Source organism: Nanorana parkeri, unplaced genomic scaffold (genome assembly GCF_000935625.1).
Source record: "Nanorana parkeri isolate BGI_ZX_2015 unplaced genomic scaffold, ASM93562v1 scaffold1269, whole genome shotgun sequence".
Taxonomy (NCBI): domain Eukaryota; kingdom Metazoa; phylum Chordata; class Amphibia; order Anura; family Dicroglossidae; genus Nanorana; species Nanorana parkeri.
This window is the reverse complement of record NW_017307537.1, coordinates 168,564-190,006: the sequence shown is the minus strand read 5'-3', so window position 1 is coordinate 190,006 and position 21,443 is coordinate 168,564. Positions and strand designations below refer to the sequence as shown.

At 45.8% G+C, this 21,443-nt stretch overlaps 1 protein-coding gene across 1 annotated transcript in view; it reads left to right on the top strand.

The window, feature by feature from the left end:
* The window catches only part of OSBP (oxysterol binding protein), a 47,920-nt gene extending 33,559 nt beyond the window's left edge, over positions 1–14,361 (top strand). Inside the window, exons 8-14 of the mRNA XM_018568981.1 lie at positions 4,790–5,035; positions 5,929–6,049; positions 6,197–6,300; positions 8,053–8,148; positions 8,226–8,395; positions 11,428–11,648; positions 13,978–14,361. Coding sequence (XP_018424483.1) covers positions 4,790–5,035; positions 5,929–6,049; positions 6,197–6,300; positions 8,053–8,148; positions 8,226–8,395; positions 11,428–11,648; positions 13,978–14,120 — 1,101 coding nt within the window. The 3' untranslated portion in view covers positions 14,121–14,361. The remainder of the gene's footprint in view (positions 1–4,789; positions 5,036–5,928; positions 6,050–6,196; positions 6,301–8,052; positions 8,149–8,225; positions 8,396–11,427; positions 11,649–13,977) is intronic.
* The last annotated feature ends 7,082 nt before the right edge of the window (positions 14,362–21,443 follow it).

The window sequence follows — 21,443 nt, the reverse complement described above, 5'->3', positions numbered from 1 at the left end:
AGTACATGACCCACAAGAAGTCGCAGATCAGGAATCATGATTTTGCTGTTTACCACTGCTGACCTTGTCCAGGAAATACCAGTTGCCCATCTTTCTGCGCCTTCCAGACCATCAGAGTCACTGATCTGGAATAAGCATGCAAACGCCATATGTTTTTCAGCAGAGCTTTCCTTTTAAAGCAGAACTAGAGCCAACACGTTTCCATTTCTGAAAAGAAAGTGTTAGGGTTAGAACCTCTGTCAGGTTTTATTGGCTGTCTGTCTCCAGTGCGGAGATCTACCCTTAATTCCTGTCTCTGAGATAACATTTTTGATTTGGTCTTACTTTCTCTCCTGATGACAGTGGTCATAGAGGGTAGTGAATGTCCCCAGCAGGACAACAGACCGCAAATAATCCTGACAAGGATACTAACCCTTCCCTGTAGTCCACTGCTTGAAAATGTTTTTGGCTTTTAAAGGCCAACTTTGACATCCTCCATGTTTTTCTCAGAGCGTACCTGTAATTAAACTACAGCAGTTGGAGTTGATTTGAAATCTGTGATTGAATGGTCATTGTTGGTTTACAGATTTCAGCTTGCACGCGAAACAATTAAGGCGAAAAATAAGGGTTAGTTCACACCATAAGCAGTGCGTTCCGGTCCGATTCTGGCCGGAACGCACTGCCTCGCATTGAGGCCGGCTCACTTTTTTGCCGGGCTGGAGGGTGTGTGGCAGGCCATTGAAGTGACTGGCACCGTAACCACACCCTGCGGCCGCATTGCGATCGCAAGGCACATTGTGACTGCAGTACGGTCCGGTGTGGTGCGATCAAAATGCTGCAAGCACTATGCAAGCGTGGCTACGGTGCCATTCACTTCAATGGCCCGCCACGCCCCCTCCAGACCGCAGACAAATGTGAGCCGGCCGCAATGCAAGGCAGTGCGTTCCAGCCAGAATCGTACCGGAACGCACTGCTTATGGTGTGAACCAACCCTAAAGGTCAAACACCATTTTTGCTTCTTGCCTCATTAATACTCATTTGCAGCAAACAGGTTAAATGTATCCAGACCCAAGAACAAAATATAATCTATTTCCGCTTACTATCCCATAGATGTGGTGGTTGGGTTAGGTTTTTGTTTGGGTTTTTAACCCCTTCATGACTGAGCTTGTTTTTTTCCCGTTTCTGTTCGTAAACACACTTTTGACATGCTACGTGATCCTTCCACGTCAGTAATATACTTTCTTACAAAGTGCGCCCGCACATATTATATATTGTTTTTTTAGAGGACAGATAGGGCTATAGATTTATATCCCATATGTGTACCTAACGCCTCACTTAAGACAAATAAAATATACAAAAAATGTAAAGAAAACACTTTTTCCCCAGTTTTGATTTGTAGTATTTTTTAGAAAAACACAGCTAAAAAAAAAAAAATGCAATAAATACAATTATTTATTTGGAAAAACCTCCCATCCCGAGGATTTTAGAAATGTTTCTGTTTTCAATCAAAAAGAAAAGAAATGCTTCTGTACTTCTCGGCCTAAAACTAAAACCGGCCTAAAACTAAAACCTAACATTTTAATCTTCTCTAAATTACTTTCTTACAAAGTGCGCCCGCACATATTATATATTGTTTTTTTAGAGGACAGATAGGGCTATAGATTTATATCCCATATGTGTACCTAACGCCTCACTTAAGACAAATAAAATATACAAAAAATGTAAAGAAAACACTTTTTCCCCAGTTTTGATTTGTAGTATTTTTTAGAAAAACACAGCTAAAAAAAAAAAAATGCAATAAATACAATTATTTATTTGGAAAAACCTCCCATCCCGAGGATTTTAGAAATGTTTCTGTTTTCAATCAAAAAGAAAAGAAATGCTTCTGTACTTCTCGGCCTAAAACTAAAACCGGCCTAAAACTAAAACCTAACATTTTAATCTTCTCTAAAAGTGGCCACCTGGCATACAATGTCACTGTCACGAAGTGTCACACTTGGTGACAGCGACATACTTTAAAGATCACTGTTATAAGGGGGCTAAAAAAAAAAAAAGAATTAACCCCATAGGGTGAAAAACATATCTGCAGCTGTCCCCAAAAAATGGTATAAAATTCATTTCAGTACAGCGTTGCATGACGGAATAAACGTCAGTCAAAGTACCGCAGCGCTGAATACTGAAAAATGGCCTGGCCAGGAAGGGGGTCTAAACACCTGGTCTTGAAGTGGTTAATTATATCAAGCAGTCATTGTGAATTACTCACTATTACTGCTTGATAATTTAATACATTTTTGGTTTTTGTTAAGCTGCTTCAAACTTAAGAACAGCCAATAATAACCTTAGTGACTCTGATCCTGCAGCGTTTCAGGATCAGATGTCAATAAAAGTTTTCTGATCGTTCCAACAACAATCAGAAAACGGAAACATTGTATCGGCAATAAAAATATTTATCAAAATGTTTCTATTGCTGAAAGCTTAGAAGAAAAAAAAAAGCCGGTACACATTGTGATTTCCCGATCTATACCAGCTCTCAGCGAGAGAGCCGTAAATGCGGCCCTGCTCTCACCGTAATACACCTGATTCCTGAAAGGGATCGGGTGTCTGAAAAATACATTAATGGATGCCTCAATTCTGACCCATCCATTAAAGGAGAACTATGAGGTGAGTTATTTTCACTCAGCCTCATAATCTGAGCCGACCTGTGACAATGAGACTGTCACAGGTCGGCTCAGTAGATCGGGAAGTGAGTGAAAAACATACCGGAGCTCTCTCACTTCTCGATCCTGGGGCGGCAGAGAGCCGTGACAGGGGAGGGACTGGATTCCCCCCTCCCCGCTCCGATCCTCCAGCGCTGACTGGCGGAACGGACGGGCGAGGGGGCCGGTAGAGCTGGCTCTGCCTCTAGATAGGCAGAGCCAGCTGTCACTCACGCAGCTGGGTGGATCCAGACATATTTGTCGGGATCGGTTCCGGCTGCGGCGTCTCAGTATACCGCGAGTAGTAGCTCGCGGTATACTGAGCTTTGGGTCACGTGAGGACACTGTTTTGTGTCCTCCCATTACCCTTAGGAGAACTATGGGGAAAAGCCTTAACCCCATAGTTCTCCTTTAATGAACAGTAACCGCTGATTCTCAGAGGTTACCAGCATTGCAGAGCCGCAAATAACTGGTCACGCACATTGTACGTGGCCAGTCATTTGGGCACTTCGGCGCGGGACGTACAGTGTACATCTCCCGTCACGAAGGAGTTAAAGGCTAAGTTCACATTTTGCAAAAATGTAAAGAAGTTAATATTTAATAATATATTTTAAAAAATGCATTTCTTTCATTTTTGCATTCAAGGCTGGAAAGCATTGCAACCGTGATCACTCGATCAGGGCCGCAGAGCTCAGGCTTTTGCACATTCTCATACAGGCAGAGCTCCGTACTGAGGTACAGAGTTTCAGTTAGGAGAAATGGGGAAGAACGGCTGGACTTCAAACAGCATTCCCAAATCTAACCAGAGGGAGTGCAGCTGGACGCTGTATGAGGTGATTTAATGCTGTTTGAAGTCCAGCCGTCCGTCTCCATTTCTCCTAAGGCCTGGTTCACACCTAGGCGTATTGAATATGTGCGTGTGACGCGCGTTTTACCGCGATTCGCGGTAAAAAAAACGCGCGTTTCCGAGGGCTACTTGGCTGTATCCCAATGGAAACGCGCGACAAAAACGCCCCAAAGAAGCTCCTGTACTTCTTTGGGCGTAGGACGTTTTGTAGCGCGTTCATACGGCCTGTAATACGCCCAGGTGTGAACCATACCCATAGGAAATAATGGGATTTCGGTGTTTGAGCGTTTTGCAGAGCGTTTGAACGCGCTACAAAACGCCCAGGTGTGAACCAGGCCTAACTGAAACTGTGTACCTCAGTACGGAGCTCTGCCTGTATGAGAATGTGCAGAAGCCTGAGCTCTGCGGCCCTGATCCAGTGATCACGGTTGCAATGCTTTCCAGCCTTAAATGCAAAAATGAAAGAAATGCATTTTTTTGTTATATTATCAAATATTAACTTCTTTCATTCTTGCAAGAGGTGAACTTATCCTTTAAAAAAAAAAACCTAACTCAGCCACCTCATCTAAGGGATGGATACCTGTAACTTATTTTTTTCCATAGTTCTCCCCAGGGTCACGGGAGGACATAAACTAGCGTCTTCCCGTCACCCAAAGCTCAGTATATCGCAAGCTACAGCTCACTATATACTGAGACCGCCGCAGGCGGGACGGATCCCAACATTACTGTCGAGAGCCACCCGGCTGCGTGACGGCCACGGCTCTCTGCAGGGACATGATCGAGAAGTGAGCGAGCGACGGTCACAGTCGGCTCTATTGAGCCGACATGTGACAGTTTTATTGTCACACGTCGGCTCGAACTATGAGGTTAAGTGAAAATCACTCCCCTCATAGTTCTCATTTTAATTCCAGAGCTTCAAGTGAACCTGTGCTTTTTCCATGCAGGGCAAAGCACCAAGGATCACTGTAATCTTTCCCAACAGCACATACTCGCCTTTGCTTCGTTCCCCTGCCGATTCATTGCCAGGAGTGCAGATGCCACTCTGTGTCAGCTGTGAGTCACTGAAGTCATAGTATATACAGTGCTATGGGCTTTCCCCATGCTGGTGTTTGGTGACTGGAGTGCCAGGGAGAAGGAAGGCAAGTATAAGCAGCTGGGGTAGGTGACATTTAAGTAAACCTGTTGCTTTATTTGAAGCCATAAGTTTTCTATTTTGGCCTTGCTTTAAGGTGCTTTATAACACCCTTGCACCCCCCTCTTTTGGCAGGTAAATTTCAACGAGCCGCTCTCGATGCTTCAGCGTCTAACCGAGGACCTGGAATACTACTACCTGCTGGACCGGGCGGTTCAATGCGAGAGTGCTCTTGAACAGCTATGTCTAGTGGCTGCTTTCACCATATCCTCATACTCCACCACTGTCTCCCGCACCAGCAAACCCTTTAACCCGCTGCTTGGCGAGACGTTTGAGCTGGACCGAATGGAAGAGTGCGGCTACCGCTCGCTGTGTGAGCAGGTCTGCAATGTAGTCATGTTTTTTCCTTTAGTTTTTTTTGCAAGCCATGTTTAACTCATTTGTTTGGTGATGATGGATGACCAAGCTTATTGTAAGTAAACTCCATATTTTTTTTTTCTTTGGTTGCTAGCGAATACCCTCAAAGATGGCCCAATTCCAGCTGATCTCCAAGCAGATAGAAAATCCCTTTATATGCAACTAGTACAAGTACCTGAATTTGGCTTGGTTTCAGCCTCTTGCAATCCCCTATACAGTACTGGAGGAGGGTGAGCAGGACTGGAAGCCAATCAGGTGTGCAGCATGCAAATATGTTGACAAGGGACATGCAGATAGGAGAAGAGATCTGAGGGATGACCTTATCAGGCTGGGGGTGGAGAGAGGATACCTCTGTGTTCCTTAAAGCCAACTGTATGACAGTCTAAACAATTACCAAATCCAGTTATTATGTGGTGCACAAGCTTCAAATAAACAATAAAATATCCTTTCTTTCTTGTCCATTAAGGGACACAGGAAGTCTTAAACCTTTGGGTTATACTGCTGCCTATTAAAGGATTGGACACTGGCAAACAACAAAAGTGTATGCCAACCCAGTGTATATCCCCTGCCAGTTTGCATTGTCATGAAGAAGCTGTTCCAGAGCAGTATCATACAGCTGACACTGGAACAAGTGCATGTAGACAGGAAGTGGCTGGAGAAGACTGAAGGAGATTATCCAAAGAATGAGAAAAGTATTTTATGACAAGAAATCTTGGCAACCGTTTAACACTTTAGCAAATGAAGTGTCATTCATGCAGCGTTTACATCCGCTTTAAGTGAAAAGTTTGAATAATAATAGTTCATCTTTAGTGAAAGGTGACAAGTATGGTCTCTGACCATTCATATGTCTGCTACAGGTCAGCCATCACCCCCCTGCCGCAGCACACCACGCAGACTCCCGTCAGGGATGGACCCTGCGGCAGGAGATCAAGATCACAAGCAAGTTCCGGGGGAAATACCTCTCCGTCATGCCCCTCGGTAAGTGTCAATCTTTGTCTGTGAAGGTCCTTCTTTATCCGGGTCATATTGTAGCTAGTAGTAGTTTGTCACATTGCGGTCTAGATGAGCATGCTTGGTATGGAGTTTCTATTCTTCCCATCGTGACATTTTACGTTTTCCGCTTAGGTACCATACACTGTATAGTTCACAACTCTGGGAACCATTATTCATGGAAGAAAGTGACCACAACTGTTCACAACATCATCGTAGGAAAACTATGGATTGACCAGGTAAGACTTGCTCCCTAGTCACAGAATCCTTTCACTCCAATCCTTATGCTGTCTGGTATGTCACAAAATGTCACTCTTGTTACACTATGCCGAGACTACTGCAACGCCTTCTCTTCTGACATTAGACGCCGAGAAGGCGTTCGACAGAATAAATTGGGGATATCTTTCTAGAGCAGGGGTGGCCACAATTTTTCGTCTGGAGATCTACTTTTCAAATGACGAACTCAATGAGATCTACCAACGAAAACACACCTGCGGGAGGGGGCATGGCAGTCAGTGGCACCGCAGCCAGGCCCCTCGCCCACAGTGCGATCGCCTGCACCCGGAAACCCAGGCACATTAGTGTCTGCGTTCCAGTGCAGTGCGATCCGAAAAAATGCTACAAGCACTATTTTTGCAGATCACACTGGACCGGAATGCAGGCACTGGTGTGCCTGCGTTCCGGGTGCGGGCGATTGAACTGTGGGCGGGGGACAGCAACCCCATGCCCCCTCCCGCCCCTGAAAGCAGGGAGTCGGCCGGCTTGCATTCCAGTGCGTTTTAGAGGCACCAGCGTCCTATACTCCTGCAGTGCTCGTGTGGCCGACGTTGCACACGGGGAGAGGTGTCCCGCCCCTTTCTGTCTGCGGCGTCTGACACATTCAGCCGGCAGCTGCGGGAGCATAGCCGTAGCCAGCTCCTTTTACGCACGTGGCAAAAAAAATCAGCTTCACTTTTCCTCGGATCCCTGCTGCATACAGATGGGGAGAGCAGCGGGATCCAGAGAAGACAGGACATCGCGATCGACTGGTAGTTCGCGATCAACCTAATGGGCACCCCTGATCTAGAGCATTGAGTAAATTCGGGTTTTCTGGTGGGAGCTAAGTTGACCATAGTCAGACATTGGAAAAGTACAGAGATGCCATGTTTTTCGAAAACCTTGTCGATAGTTCGACTGCACTATCAGTAGGAGAGGATAATGTCTTTCAGAGATGACTATACTAAACGTTTCGACAATAAATGGGGGTTTTGGGTCTAGTGGGCCGCCACTTGCCCCCATTGATGGGCTTCGGGTGTTCGACCCTAGGACCAACTCCTAGCTCTACCAATTTGGTATATCTATACTTGGGGTTTTTTTTGGATTTCCTATTTTATATTGATATGCCTATGCCCATTGTTTATTGCAATATTGTGCAATGTCTATTCGAACCTCTGTTCTTTCTGGGTTTTTCTTTTTTTTTCTTCTCTTATTATGTGCTTTTTTTATGCTACCATTTCTTTTGTAACTGAAAAAATCTCTCAATAAAAATACATTGAACGAAAATGTCACTCTTGTATCTTAAAATGGCCGTTCTCTTAGCATGTATTGGTGGAACCATGGTTCTGTGGGGTCACCGTGGCTTGCAAGACTTCCATGAAGAGCATCCCCAAGTTCCTGCTTGCTTACTTGCCTGGGGACTTAATAAAGAATTTTGATGACACGTTGTTCTGGTCAATAACTGACCTGCCGCTCCTCCCCTGGTACCCTCCTATTGGCTACAAAATGCACCCTTGTTTTCCAGTAGAAAGGTATGGGGGAAGGGAGCACAAGATTGCATACCATTTGTCAACCAAAAAACATTGTTAATAACAATTACATAATGAAGCGTTGGCTATTTCCATGTCAAATTTGGAGTTTCCTTTTAAGTACGACTTGTACTATCTTTCCACTAATGTATTAGCTGACTTGTTTATTTCATTGATGTTTTCTAAATATGTTTTATGTCTTCACAGTCTGGAGAGATAGAGATTGTAAATCACAAGACAGGAGATAAGTGCAAGCTTAAGTTTGCTCCTTACAGCTACTTCTCCCGGGACGTAGCACGTAAGGTGAGTGCAAGACACTACTATGTAACCTTTTGTAGTAGTTGCTTGAGCCTCCTTTTTAACCTGCTGTCCTCTCACAGGTGACTGGGGAGGTGATGGATGCAAGTGGACGCTTGCACTTCACTCTATCGGGGACATGGGATGAGAGGATGGAGTGCTCACCTGTATCTTCTTCTAGCGGCAATTTTGAGAATGGAGGGGAACGGGCCCCAGAGACCAAGACACTTCTATGGAGAAGAAATCCGTTACCGTATGTGTCTATTAAATATACTTTCCTAAGTCTATACTTTCTAGATTACAGATGTGGACAAATTTGTTGGTACTTTTCGAACCAACAACACTTAGTTCCTCCTGAAAAGTGATGGCATTAAAAGCAATTGTTTCATCTTTGGTATGTCATAGAGTAAAGAAAAAGTGCCAAAAGTGATAAATGATTGCTTATTCTCCAGAAATTATACCCAAAAAGCCTGGACATATTTGTTGGTACCCTTAGAAAATATAAATGGATCCTAGTGGTATTTCAATCAGCCTATTTAATGGTGAAAAGTAGTCGCTCTATTTGGTTTTATTGTGTGCACCACATTGAACATGGACCACAGAAAGCAAAGGAGAGAGTTGTCTGAGGGGATCAGAAAGAAATTACAGACCAGCATGTCAAAGGTAAAAGGCGGCGTGATGTTTGAGTGACTACAGTTGAGAATATAAGGAAGGTCCATGGGCGTGTAGCCAACTTCCCTGGATGTGGCTGCAAGAGGAAAATCAACCCCAGATTGAACAGAAGGATAGTCACTTTCTGAGAGACAGTGGGCTTAAAGGAGGAAGACCCAGGAGGACTACACTGTTGAAAGAACATGGAAAGGAGACATTCAATTTCTGTGTGCATATTACCAAGTAGAGATGCACCGATATCAGTATCGTTATCGGCGCCAATACCGAGTATTTGGGTGAGCACTGGTACTTGCCCAAATGCACCCGATGCCTATCCTTCCAGTATCAGGAAGCCGGGGGGCGAGTCATTACATGCTGCCCGGCTTCCTGATTGGCCGGGAATTCGGGTCCATGCTCCCTGGTGGCGTCACCAGGGAGCATGAAGCTGGCTTCCCAGCCAATCAGGAAAACCGGGGTGTGGGTAATAACTCGCTTTCCTGGTTGGCCGGGGGGCCAGCTCCATGCTCCCTCGTCACTTGGTAAAGAGGGAGCATTGAGCCGGCATCCCAGCCAAATAGGAAGCTGGATGGCATGTAATCACTCGCTGCCCGGCTTCCTGATTGGTCGGGAAGCTAGCCAATCAGGAAGGTGGGGCAGTGAGTCTTTACCCGCCCCCCGGCTTCTTGATTGGCCAGAAGGCCGGCTCCATGCTTCCTCCTCACCTGGTGACAAGGGAGCATGGAGCCAGCTTTCTGGCTAATCAGGAAGCCGGGCAGCAAGTCATTACACGGTATCAGTATTTTGTTTCGGCAAGTCCCGAACAATAAATATTGGTACTTTGTACGCGATACTGAAAAACCGGTATCTGTGCATCCCTATGACAAAGCCACAATGCTTCTGGGAGAATGTCTTGTGGACAGATGACATAAAACAAGCTTTTTGGCAAGTTGCATTAGCTCTTTAGAAAAACAAAAAAAAGCTTTAAAAGAAAATAACACTGTACCTAGTGAAACATGGAGGAGACTTTCTTGCCAGGTAAAGGGAGCCCTCAATCTGTGCAGGGCACAATGAAATCTCAGGGCATCCACATAATGAGAGAACAGTTGTCGTGTGCTCTATCAGCCAATATCCTTAAAAATGTCCAGGCCCCGCAGAGGTTCAAGTGGATCCTAAAATGTCAGCACTTGAACTATCTCATTGCTTGGAGTATCTAGTCCTGGATATGGCCCGGTTCAGAGCTTTCCTCCAACAGGTCGAATTCTAGATTGTCTGGGCCTACTGGTTGCCCGCCTTTTGAGGTAGTCCTGAATGCCCAATATCATTCCAGACTGTGGCAACTCAACATTCTGGCAGCGTGAGAAAGGCAGGCTCAATCTCTGGATCACCACATTCACCTGACCGACATAACCAGCTGTACCCTGGCCTGGTGGATCACGAGTCCAGCGCCGGAGTCAGGAAAAGCCTTCCTCCTAATGTCTGGAAGGTCCTCCCAACAGCTAGCCTGTCGACCTGGGTAGGAGTTCTCTATACTTTCTTGGTGTAATGTGCTTGGCTGGAAGGGGAAGCGCGTGTCCTAATCAATATTCTTAATCTCGGGGTGATTCAGTTATCCATTGACCCTGTGACTGCACGCTCATCCCACCAGGATTCAGTTGGACACTTCCACAGCAGTAGCTTACATCCACCATCTTGGAGGGCCAAGCACCTTGCAGCTCAAACATGAGCAGATTTGAGTCTTACTTGGGCAGAACGTCATGCTCCAGCCCTGTCTGCTGTGCACATGCCAGAGTGAAAAACTGGCACGTGTAATTTCTCAGTCTTCGATGTCTGGGCCATGGACATTGCTCTCTGCACCCCAGGGCGTTTCAAGACATCTGCCACTGGTAGGGATGCCGGACATGGACTTCCTGGCTTCCAGGTTCAACAACATATAGAACGCCTTTTTGTGCTATGCAGGATGCCTTAAAGTGTATTTCCAATTTTGCAGTCTGGCAGCGCCAATCACAGGTACTGAGACATTATCCCGGTCCGCAGCTGCATTATCCCGGTCAGCTTCCTGGCGGGCACGTGGAGCTGCGAACACGCCCGAGCCCATCACTAGCCTGGACATTGTTCTCCCACTGCCATGTCCTTCTCCATGTCATCCCAAGGAGATTTGTCTGCATGTGGTACATGCTGTTCATGTCTTCCTCTCTGCTGCTGCTTCTTTTAGACAGATTGGGCCTCTCTTTGTCATTCCCGAGGGTCTGCAACAATCATTATCTACAGGTGGAAATCTAATCATTCTAGTCTATGGAATGAAGGACCTGTAAAATCTATTTCTTGGAGTACATTAAAGGGCACAAGTCCCCCTTTGCTCTGTTCCTATGAGCCACTCCTACTGTTGCTTGCTACAAAACCGAGGCATGCCTGGAGTGGAAGGGGTTATACCGGGATGTCTTACAGCTCGGTTTGCCAGTGCCCTATCTCCTGAAGGCAACTGCATAACCCAAAATACTTGAATACCCCTGTGTCCCTTAATGTACTCAAAGTAAAGGATTGTAGAGGCAAGACAATAATGCTATTTTGTGAGTGATGACCTGGCACTCTTATGACAGTGGTGCTTTAATCATTTGTTTTCATCATTGCCTTCAGGAAGAATGCAGAGTACATGTATTACTTCTCAGAGCTGGCTCTCACACTGAATGCCCCCGAGGAAGGTATGGCCCCCACAGACAGCCGCCGGCGTCCGGACCAGAGGCTGATGGAGAATGGCAACTGGGATGAGGCCAACCTAGAAAAGCAGAGACTGGAGGAGAAGCAGAGGATCTCAAGGCGGAAGAGAGAAGCGGAGAGAGAGAAGGCCGGAGAAGGTGGTAAGAACAGTAAACTTCTAGCCATGAAGATGTATAAGAATTTGTCTGAAAGAATTGTATATGTTGCAGCAAAGATTCTGTAGTTTGTTTGGAAAGATGACCACTAATTGTTTACTACAAAGGGGGCCCAACTTTTGGTTACTGTTTCCTTTAGCTTCACTTTTCAACTCCTTTGTGCACTAGCTCCTGTTTCTGTATACCGTGCAAAGGGCAGTATAGGGAAGGTCTGGTATTAGTCATTTCAAAAGTGCTTCACCTTCTATTAATTGTATTGATAAAGAGTAGGGTGTCCTGGCCAACCATATTACACATGCTATGACTGCATAATTCTATTACACAGTGGTGGTTTCCAGGGATGGTACAAAGGTCACTGAGAATGGGGGTTGTACTTTATGTCAGCCAATAGAACTGCATACAATGATGTCACCTTTCCTCTAGTCTGTTCTTTGTAGCAATATATGGCAATTGTACTCAGGGAGCGGTACCAGAAGGTTGGTCACCAAACTTGATTTTCTTGGTAGAATTGGAGTGGATCCCCTTTGGGGTCACTGACATTTCTAAAGAACTTGCCTACTCTGGCCAAAAGTGCTCAGTGTCCCACTTCATATTGTGAGATCATGTGTGTATGTGTGTGGTCATATTTGGCCTTAGTTAAAGGAGAACTCCCAGGTAGAAATAGTCTGAACCCTTAAAGGGCAGAGGTGTGGAAATTTAAAGGCCAAAAATATGTATTGTTAGGACCGTGTCAGTCAAAGTACCGCAGCGCTGAATACTGAAAAATGGCCTGGATGGGAAGGGGGTTTAACACCGCGGATGTCAACTGGTTAACGTATACTGTGAGACGGGGTCATTTGTTTTGTTGCAGGTGTGCCGGGAATTCTTTGTGTTTTGTATTGATCTTCTGTACAGCTCCACATGTAAGAGCTAAGAGCTGTGTCCCTGATCGCACAGAGCAGATTGGTGAATGGACGTTCTCCGCTCTGCTCCCCGCTCTCAATCCTGAAGTAATTTGCCGACGTCCGAAGAGCTCTGGGGACCCCAAAAACCACTTTGGCTGGCACAGAGGAAGGCTGCTTACATGTGATCTGGGCAGCTGTACAGCCACTGAGATCACTTGTACAAAGGGCCTCCCCTGCTCTACATTTAGCCCTGCTGCTTGCCCGAAGCAGGGGTAAATGTAGCTAAAGAAGAGCTGTTCCCTGCTGCATTTAGGGAGGTGTGATCTGTAAGTTACAGTTGCTTCGTATGTCCTTTGCCATAAACTCTGTGGAGAAAAATCCTGTCTTGGCACAGTTTTACCCACTGCCAGTTCACTTATAGTCCTGACGCTCCGCAGTCTTAGAATTGCAGTAGTTAGCCCTAGTGTATGGAAATGCTTATTCTTATTCAGACCATAACATAAAGACTCAAAGCTGCTGGGTGAAAGGACAGCATCCCCAGTGCATGATATGAGGGAGACGAGAGTAACTATAGATAATACTTCCTTCCCCAAACTCTGCAGGAAACAGCTTTGTGGATTTATTTTACGTTGGTCAGAAATGCTGAAGACGACAGCTGCGGATCCTCCTGCACATTAAGACTCAAGTCAGCTCTATACTTCTGTTGTAGGAGTTTTAAAGGAAGCGTACCAGGAGAAAAGCAGATGCTGGTTATAATGGGCCTCCTTCTTAAAATGCTAGTTGTTCTTGGAGTCTCGAAGCATTCAAGTTAGAAACGTCCCTTCAAGTGAATGCAGAGCTCCATTCTTCTGTTAGGGCCGGTTCACACCACAAAGTCTGCGTTCCAGTGCGTTCGCCCCCTGGAGCGCAAGCTGGCCGTTCAGGGCTGGGAGGAGGCATGGCGGTGCATTGAATCAACATTAGTGCCTGTGTTCTGGTCCATACTGCAAGCACTATTTTTGCAGATCGCACTGGACCGAAACGCAGACACTAATATGCCTGTGTTCAGGGTGCGGGTGATTGCCCCTTTGGGGGGCATGGCTGCGGTGCCATTTATTCAATGCACCGCCACGCCCTCCTCCCGGGAGCTGGCCGGCTTGCGTTCCAGAGGCCGAACTCACTGGAACGCGGAGTTTGTGGTGTGAACCCGGCCCTAAGGACAGTGACTTATATATTTAGAATGCTTCTCACTACAGGTTTCCATTAATGAAGATGACCAGTGGAGGGATAACGTCATCATAACCAGGAACAAAAGATTCATTGGGATGTGGCTTCCACTTGTTGTTTATAAGGGTGCCAGGTATTGGGTTTGCATATTGATGGTTGCAGGTAGTTGGTCAGAATTGGATTCGAGAGAGTTGTCCCTAATATCACCTTTGTTTTTCCCATAGAATCTCCAGTGGATCCCTACAAACCGTTGTGGTTTGACCGCAAGATGGATCCGGTGACCAAGGAAATGACGCACATCTTCCGCGGCACTTATTGGGATGCTAAGGAACGACAAGATTGGAACGGTTGCCCAGATATCTTTTAAGGGACGATGGGAAGTGGCAACATCTCTATCCCCTCTCAAGTCCTCTTCCGCCCCATGCTCTGCCCCTCTCTTTTTACCTTCGGTGATGCCTTACTGACCCTAGTTCAGCCCCCCTTTTGGATAGGGCAATGCTCTGCAGACTTTTCCCATGGTGCTTTGTTCCTGTTTAGTCACCTATCCTTTAAACCTTTTTATTTTAGGAAGGGGTATTCTCGTTGCCTATAGCAACTAGTCTTTCATTCCCTCGGGCAGAATTAAAGGGGCAATCTATGGGAAGCCCAGTTCTAGCTTTGGTTTGTTTGCCGAACAAGGCCCATTGTGTTTATGCCAACACTTCTGCTTCTCATGATTTTTATGAAAGACACGGCCACTTATTTTGCATTACTTTGGGTATGATTTCAGTGGCTGACCATTGCTGACCTGTCCAATGACTGGCCTCTGATATGCCGACTCAGGAGCCAAGAAGCAGCCTGCATTTACAGTATTCGTTATCCAATACTATACCAGCACACCACAATGACTTGGGACCTGGACGACAATGTGTATATCGGCATGTGATCAGGCAGTTGACAGGACAGCGATGGTCTGATTTCATTGGGCCCCTTTGCTCTGACGGCATACTCTGACATAGGAAGCTCCATTTAAGGGAGCAAATCTTTTAGAAGTAAATTTGCCGAATCGTGATGCAAGGATTATTATTTTTTTCACAGTATTCCATAATTACTGGTTCTCTTTATAGTGACTGTCCTTTTTTTTTTGTTGTTTGTTAAGTGCAGCCACATCAGAGGTGCACATACCTACAGCAGCTTTCAGTGCCCCCGCTCTATTCGAATACCACCCCCTTGATCGGGCAGAGTTTCGGCACTTTTTAGTAGCTCGCTCCTCAGCAGTCTCCCAGCATTTGAGGCAGCCAAACCTGCACTTTCTACCCGTCAGCAGCTTTATTTATTATTTCTCTTTTAAGTAGCTGGGGGTCCCACTAGCTCGTCATCGTGATACTTGCTTTGGTAGGAAGAATTCATTTGCACTTGTAAGACTTTTATTGATGATGAACTCTGGTGGTCAAGGCCCAGGAAGGGTGCATATGTTCTCCATTACCAGGTAGGAGCACATCTGCAACATTTAGTAGCCATTTTGTTTTCCCCCCACTTGGTAACATGGACAGTTTTGAGCACCGGGGCTTAGAGCTACGTCACACCAGTGATTCAGCCAATGATCACGCCTCTTCCTTGACCGGAGGGCTAAAAGTAAGTTCTATTTCTCCTACGGTACTACTTACTAACCAATCTGGCAGGTGTGCGCTTTATCGTTCCAAGGAAGAAACTCCCATTAGGAAAAGTGGCGCTTTGCATTTCGCCGATTCCGTCGCCAGTAAGGCGTTGTCGGTGACGGGATCGCCAACGTGACGCGGCCATAAGGACTGCAAGGCTTTCTTACATGCGCGGTGAGGAATTTCTTTGCCGTATTATTTAGTTTGTTCCCTTATTTGTGAGTAAAGGGAGCTTTCTATTTTTTTATTATCACACGTGTCATATGTCTAGAGAAACTCTTGATAGCTTTGCACATGGAATCTAAATTCTTGTAGTGGACCCCATTGCATAATGCTAGATTCAATCCACAGATTGATTTGATTATCTCTTCTGAGCAGGGATCAAGCACTCTAAAGCAGGGGTAGCAAACCTCCGGCCCCCTCCAGCTGTGGTGGAACTACAAATCCCACGAGGCATTGCAAGATTCTCACAGACATGACTCCCGAAGAGAGATGCATCATGGGATTTGTAGTTTCACCACAGCTGGAGGGCCGGAGGTTCGCTACCCCTGCTCGAAAGCCTGGTTTATGCCATGGCCCTGTAGAAAGTACTACTGCACTGTACTCTTTACATTAAAGGGACACTAAACTCAGGCGTTAAATCTTAAAAATACATTCAAGTACCTTAACTATTAACAAAATTATATCTTATTTGTGTATCACTCGGCTGTAGAGCCTCCAATCATCTCTGGATTGGTGTGACCTTCTGGAGGGGGGCTACTTTTCTTCCCCATAGTCCCTGTGTGTGTTGTAAAGTAGCCACCGCTCCAAGCTCACTCCCGTGATGGACTACAATCCCAATACAAATTGGTAAACTAAACCTGAGATTGTAGTCCATCACAGGAGTGAGCTTGGAGCGGTGACTACTTTACAACACACACAGGGACCACGGGGAAGAAAAGTAGCCCCCCTCCAGAAGGAAGGACAGTGTCAGCACCAATTCAGAGATGATCTACAGCCGAGTGATACACAAATAAGGTACTTTGAGGGGAATTTATCAAAACTGGAGCAGTTACCCTTGGCAACCAATCGGCTTCTCTCGTCAGTTAAGATGTGAAAATGAAAGAGAGAAGCTGATTGGTTGGTTGCCATGCACAGCTGCTCCAGTTTTTTATAAATCCCTCTCCTTTTTGTTCATAGTGAAAGAACTCGAATGCATTTTTCGTATTTAGCTCCTGAGTTGAATTTTGTTGGGTGAATCATCACACTGGCAGGGGGCGGTCTGAGTGCATAGGGGAAAACCAAGCTTGTACGCACCGTTATTCAGTACAAAGGATTCTAGTCCCGGTTGGCAAGTTTCAACCTAACTGGGTCTTAGAAGGTAAGCTGCGGCTGGACCAGAACACATTAGCAGAGACTGCGGTCATTTATTTCAGACTATAAGTGTTGGAAGGAGCTGATCTGGAACGCAGAGGTGATTTACAGCGGTGAGTTCATGGGGTCAACTGTCACTTTTTGCATTTGGTCTGAGTAGTAGCGTCGGGTTAGAGCTACTTATCAGTCAAAGTGGATCAGTAACTTCATGACCATCCGAGGGCATCTGCTTTGAGATGGGCCGTACTGACGGTACCATGCTGCCTGTAATGAGAATATACGACTTACATAAGTGCGGGAGCTGCCATTGCCAACATATTTATTCCGCGTCAGCATCTCGTCATATGGCGAAGCAAGTCAGAAAGGCTTTAGCAGTAAGGACGGGCTCGGGAGTGTTGAGAGCTCCACGTGCCGAGCCCGCCAGGAAGCTGGCAGCGTCAATCACCGGCACTGAGACATTTCCCGAGCTCTGCAGCTGCGGACCGGGATAATGTATCTGTACCTGTGATTGGCGCTGTCAGCTTCCTGGCGAGCTCGGCACGTGGAGCTGCGAACACGCCTGAGCCCATCCTTATTTGGCAGCTCCCATGTTTCCTCATATAGAGGGAGGGACTTGATGCTCGCCTGTCCCATGACCAGCTTTAACTCCTAAATGACCTAGTCAGTGTAACCAAATCTGATTCTGGGCTTGTGCACACAGCCTACCGCATAACATGTCCCGGTCTGCAGAGCATTGCTCCCATAACTCTTTCACCAGGTCTCCAACCATCTCACTGCCCCCCGCCTTGAGCGCTAGGGTGGGCGGGGGCGCTGTCTCCTGCCTTATGTTTGATTTAATCTCTGTGATTTTTGGGTTTGTTGTGCGCATACTTTTTGTTTCTGTTTTGTTTTTCTTTCTGTCTTGTGGGGGAAGAGGAAGGCCAGGGACTGTTCAATGTCTGACACCTCTGCTATTAAGCAGAATTCTAGTGGCATGTAGATTTATATCTTACAGGTTCAGTATAAAAAAAAAAAGCTCTGTGTAAGTTCCGAGTCGGCCTGGTAAGAGGTCACACAAGGCAAGGGACCCCTGTGTGACCAAGTTCAGGCCTGGTGACTGACTACTGCATTGCTGAATGGACCACATGCTCTACCCCTCGATGGAGATCTGAAACCTGGGGTGCACATGGTACACTGCGATCGCATTTACTATAACCTGCGAAATGTAAGTAACAATATCCAGCAGTCATGCGAAGGTTTTCGAGCTTTGATAACCGCATTGCATCATGAGAGAAAGGGTAGAGTCGCATGCTCCACCAAATCCGTTAGTAATAGGTTCACTACGCTCTGGTGAGTGTAAAGAAGTTGAGTATAAGCAACGGCTGGACAGACTGCTAAGTGAACCTGTTGCATAGGCAAAGCACATTCGCTCTATTGGTATTAAAAATGACTTTCTCTTTCGTTCATTGAAGGACACATCAGGGATCTTCAGATCTTGACTGTTGGGTTATAGCGCCACCTTCAGGAGTAGGACACTAGGCACAAAACAGCAGCACAGCCTAAGGGCAACCCCTGCTGGTGGCCAAACCCCCAACTGCTAGGGGCAGCTCGGTTAGTCACAAAGCAGTACAAGCAAAACATAATCACAGACATAATTACGGAACAGCCCTAGGGGCGGGTGCTGTGTCCTTCAATGAACGCAGAACGCATTTTACCTTGAGTACAACAAAAATCCTATTTTCTCTTTCATTCATTGAAGGACACAGCGGAGATCTTCAGATCTGGACCGTTGGGACATCCCAAAGTAGTAACTACTGAGTGGTGGGAACAACAAAACCACTCATGGGAGAATGAAAACAAAAATGTGCATGATGGGGTATTCGAGCGGAAATTGAACAGGACAAAACAAATTGAAAGATAATTGTAAGGTGTATGGCCAGCTTCAGGCTCTTGTTAAAGGTTCTGATCCGCTGGGTGGACTGCTGATACTTGGAACAAATTAGCCAGTAGTCCATCCGGAGAAGACGGTTCTCTGCGAGACAAGAATATTTATAAATCACAGTTTTATATTTGTGGTACTCTAAATGACAGCACTGGAAACAAGTAACATATTGTGGCGTTTGTTTAAAGCCATGACGGTTGGCTTAAAATAGGTGATGTCAGGAGCTGCACTTGAGACACTCTAAGGACCGCACATAATGTTAAGAGACTATGGGCAGGCTTCAAGAGATGGTCAGAGGCTGCAGACCTGTGTAGCGCTAACCCCCCACCGCATTTAGTGACTTACCAATCACATACAATACAATCAATGACAGGCTAAGGCACTCTGGCACTCAGTAACCACGGCTATCTATCGCCTACACGGAAACCTGCAATGTCAGACCGTCTCAGAGGTAAATCTTGAGATAGATAAGATCAACAGTAATATCTCCCCTATGAAGTGTCACACCCCCTCTAAACTACTGGCCAGTAGCAATGTCCTAGGCTAGCCAATGCTGGGGCCCATGCTGTGTAGCAGCTGTGTAAAAGTACATTGGCCCAGAGGCCTCTCATCGCTCCCAGGGTTATCTTGGAAAGGATGATGCCTGTCTGCAGCAGATGAACATCTTTCTTTCTTCAGACCGACTCTAGGGACGAAGGTGAAGTCATCTATGGTCTCTTGCAACACATCACCGCTCGTCTAAGGTCATCTAGAGACTCTCGCAACGATCTCCGTTCAATCAGCTGGGCTGGCTGGATCACTCCGGTGTCCGGATCGGCTGCCGCGATATCTCCGCCGCTGCCACGCCACTAGGCCTAAGTCACCGTCTCTCCGTCTTATTAAACGAGCATTAGTCTCTCCAACACTATATTATCAAAGATGACCACGCAACTCTGTTACCGACAGTCTTAACTCAGACAGTGTGCCATAGATCTGCACACTTCAGGTCCCGGTCCCAGACTGAGCGCGCTCCACAGTTACAGCCCATAGTCTCCTTCCTTCCTCTCGCATAGCATCCTGGGAGATGCAGTCCTCAAGGTCCTTTCAGCCATGTATCCATATCTGCTCTGCACTACAATCCCCATAAGTCTCAGCCTCATATCACACACACAGAGGCAATTAACTGTTTGCAGTCAGAAATCCACATCTCTACAGTAGCACATATATACATCTATAGAGGGGCTACACCTGCAACAGGAGATTGTTATAGACTGGGGTCATGTTTCAGGAGATGGTCATAGACCGGAGAAAGGTTACATGAGACAGCTGGACATAACTGCTATTATAGCTCTTTCAAAAATCAATGTTTACACATGTGTCCCCTTCCAAATTACTTGTGCCACATTTGGCATTTCTCTTAGCAAAAATCAGATAAAAAGATCGGGTGTCTGAAAAAGCTTACAACTTTCATTAATGGATGCCTCGTTAGAATAAAAATGGCCTTTAAAAATATAACATAGAAGGGTCTTAATTGGCATTCAAGCACTACAAGGTGCAATGGAGGCAGCACAAATTGACTATGAACAACGTATAGCAACTGAAAGTAATTGTGTGTGTGTGTATTGCCAGGATTTCTGTGAGTGATGTTAATGTTCCTGTGTGTGTGTCATATCAGTATGTATACATGTGTGTGCAGTGTCAGTATATGTGTTTTTTTTTCCCCTGTAGTTTTTAATTTTAATCATAGAGGACCAACAGATTCACTCTCTCACAGAAATACACACACAGAGAAACACACATACACTCCCTGAAATACGCACCCCACACACACACACACACACACACACACACACACACACACACACACACCTACCCACACCCAGAAATACACATACCAATATAGAAATACGCACCCCCCACACACCCAGAAATACACACACAATAAGGCCCCATTCACACCTATAAGGAATCCCTAATTAATCTAAATTCGGACGAATTTTCGGACATTCGGATGTATCCGAATTCCGAATTACAGACATAACGAATGCAAACGAATCCGAATTTCCATTTCCGAAATTCGGTAGCGGTAGTTCGAACGTTCGTTTCGTTTTCGGTTCTTATTCGTTTCGTTCGTTGGAGAAAAGTGACATTAGAGAAGGAGAAAAATATTTTTCCCCCTCAAATGTCATGAACGAAACGAATAAGAACAGAAAACGAAACGTTCGACCTACTGCTACCGAATTTCGTCCAAATCCGAATTGACTTTCACACCCGAATCCCGAAAAACGAAATAACACAAATCCGAATTTGAAACGAAACTAAACAAATTTTTTGGCAGTGCACATGTCTAATTATTATTATACAGGATTTATAGAGCGCCAACAGTTTGCGCAGCGCTTTACAATATAAAGAAGACATTACAATCACAATACAATTCTACAATACTAATCTGGCGTTTACAAGCAGCAGCTGTCACCCATTCAAGTTAATGATCAGGTGACAGCCGCTGCATGTAAAAGTGGTAACGCCGCCACATGTACTCGTATGTGATATGGTTAAATGAAGTTGGGGATCAATAAATCAATGATGCATCCAAGGATAGTGATTGATTTCTGACCACTTGTAATCATATCACATGTGGTGTGCAGGCGTTTACATGCAGCGGCTGTCATCTCATTAACTTGAACAGGTGACAGCTACTACTTGTGAATGTAAGATTTAGGATTCCTGCTGCAAGAAAATTCAAATTCCTGCAGGAATTCCTAATCGCAACCTAAACTTACAGGTGTGAATATATATA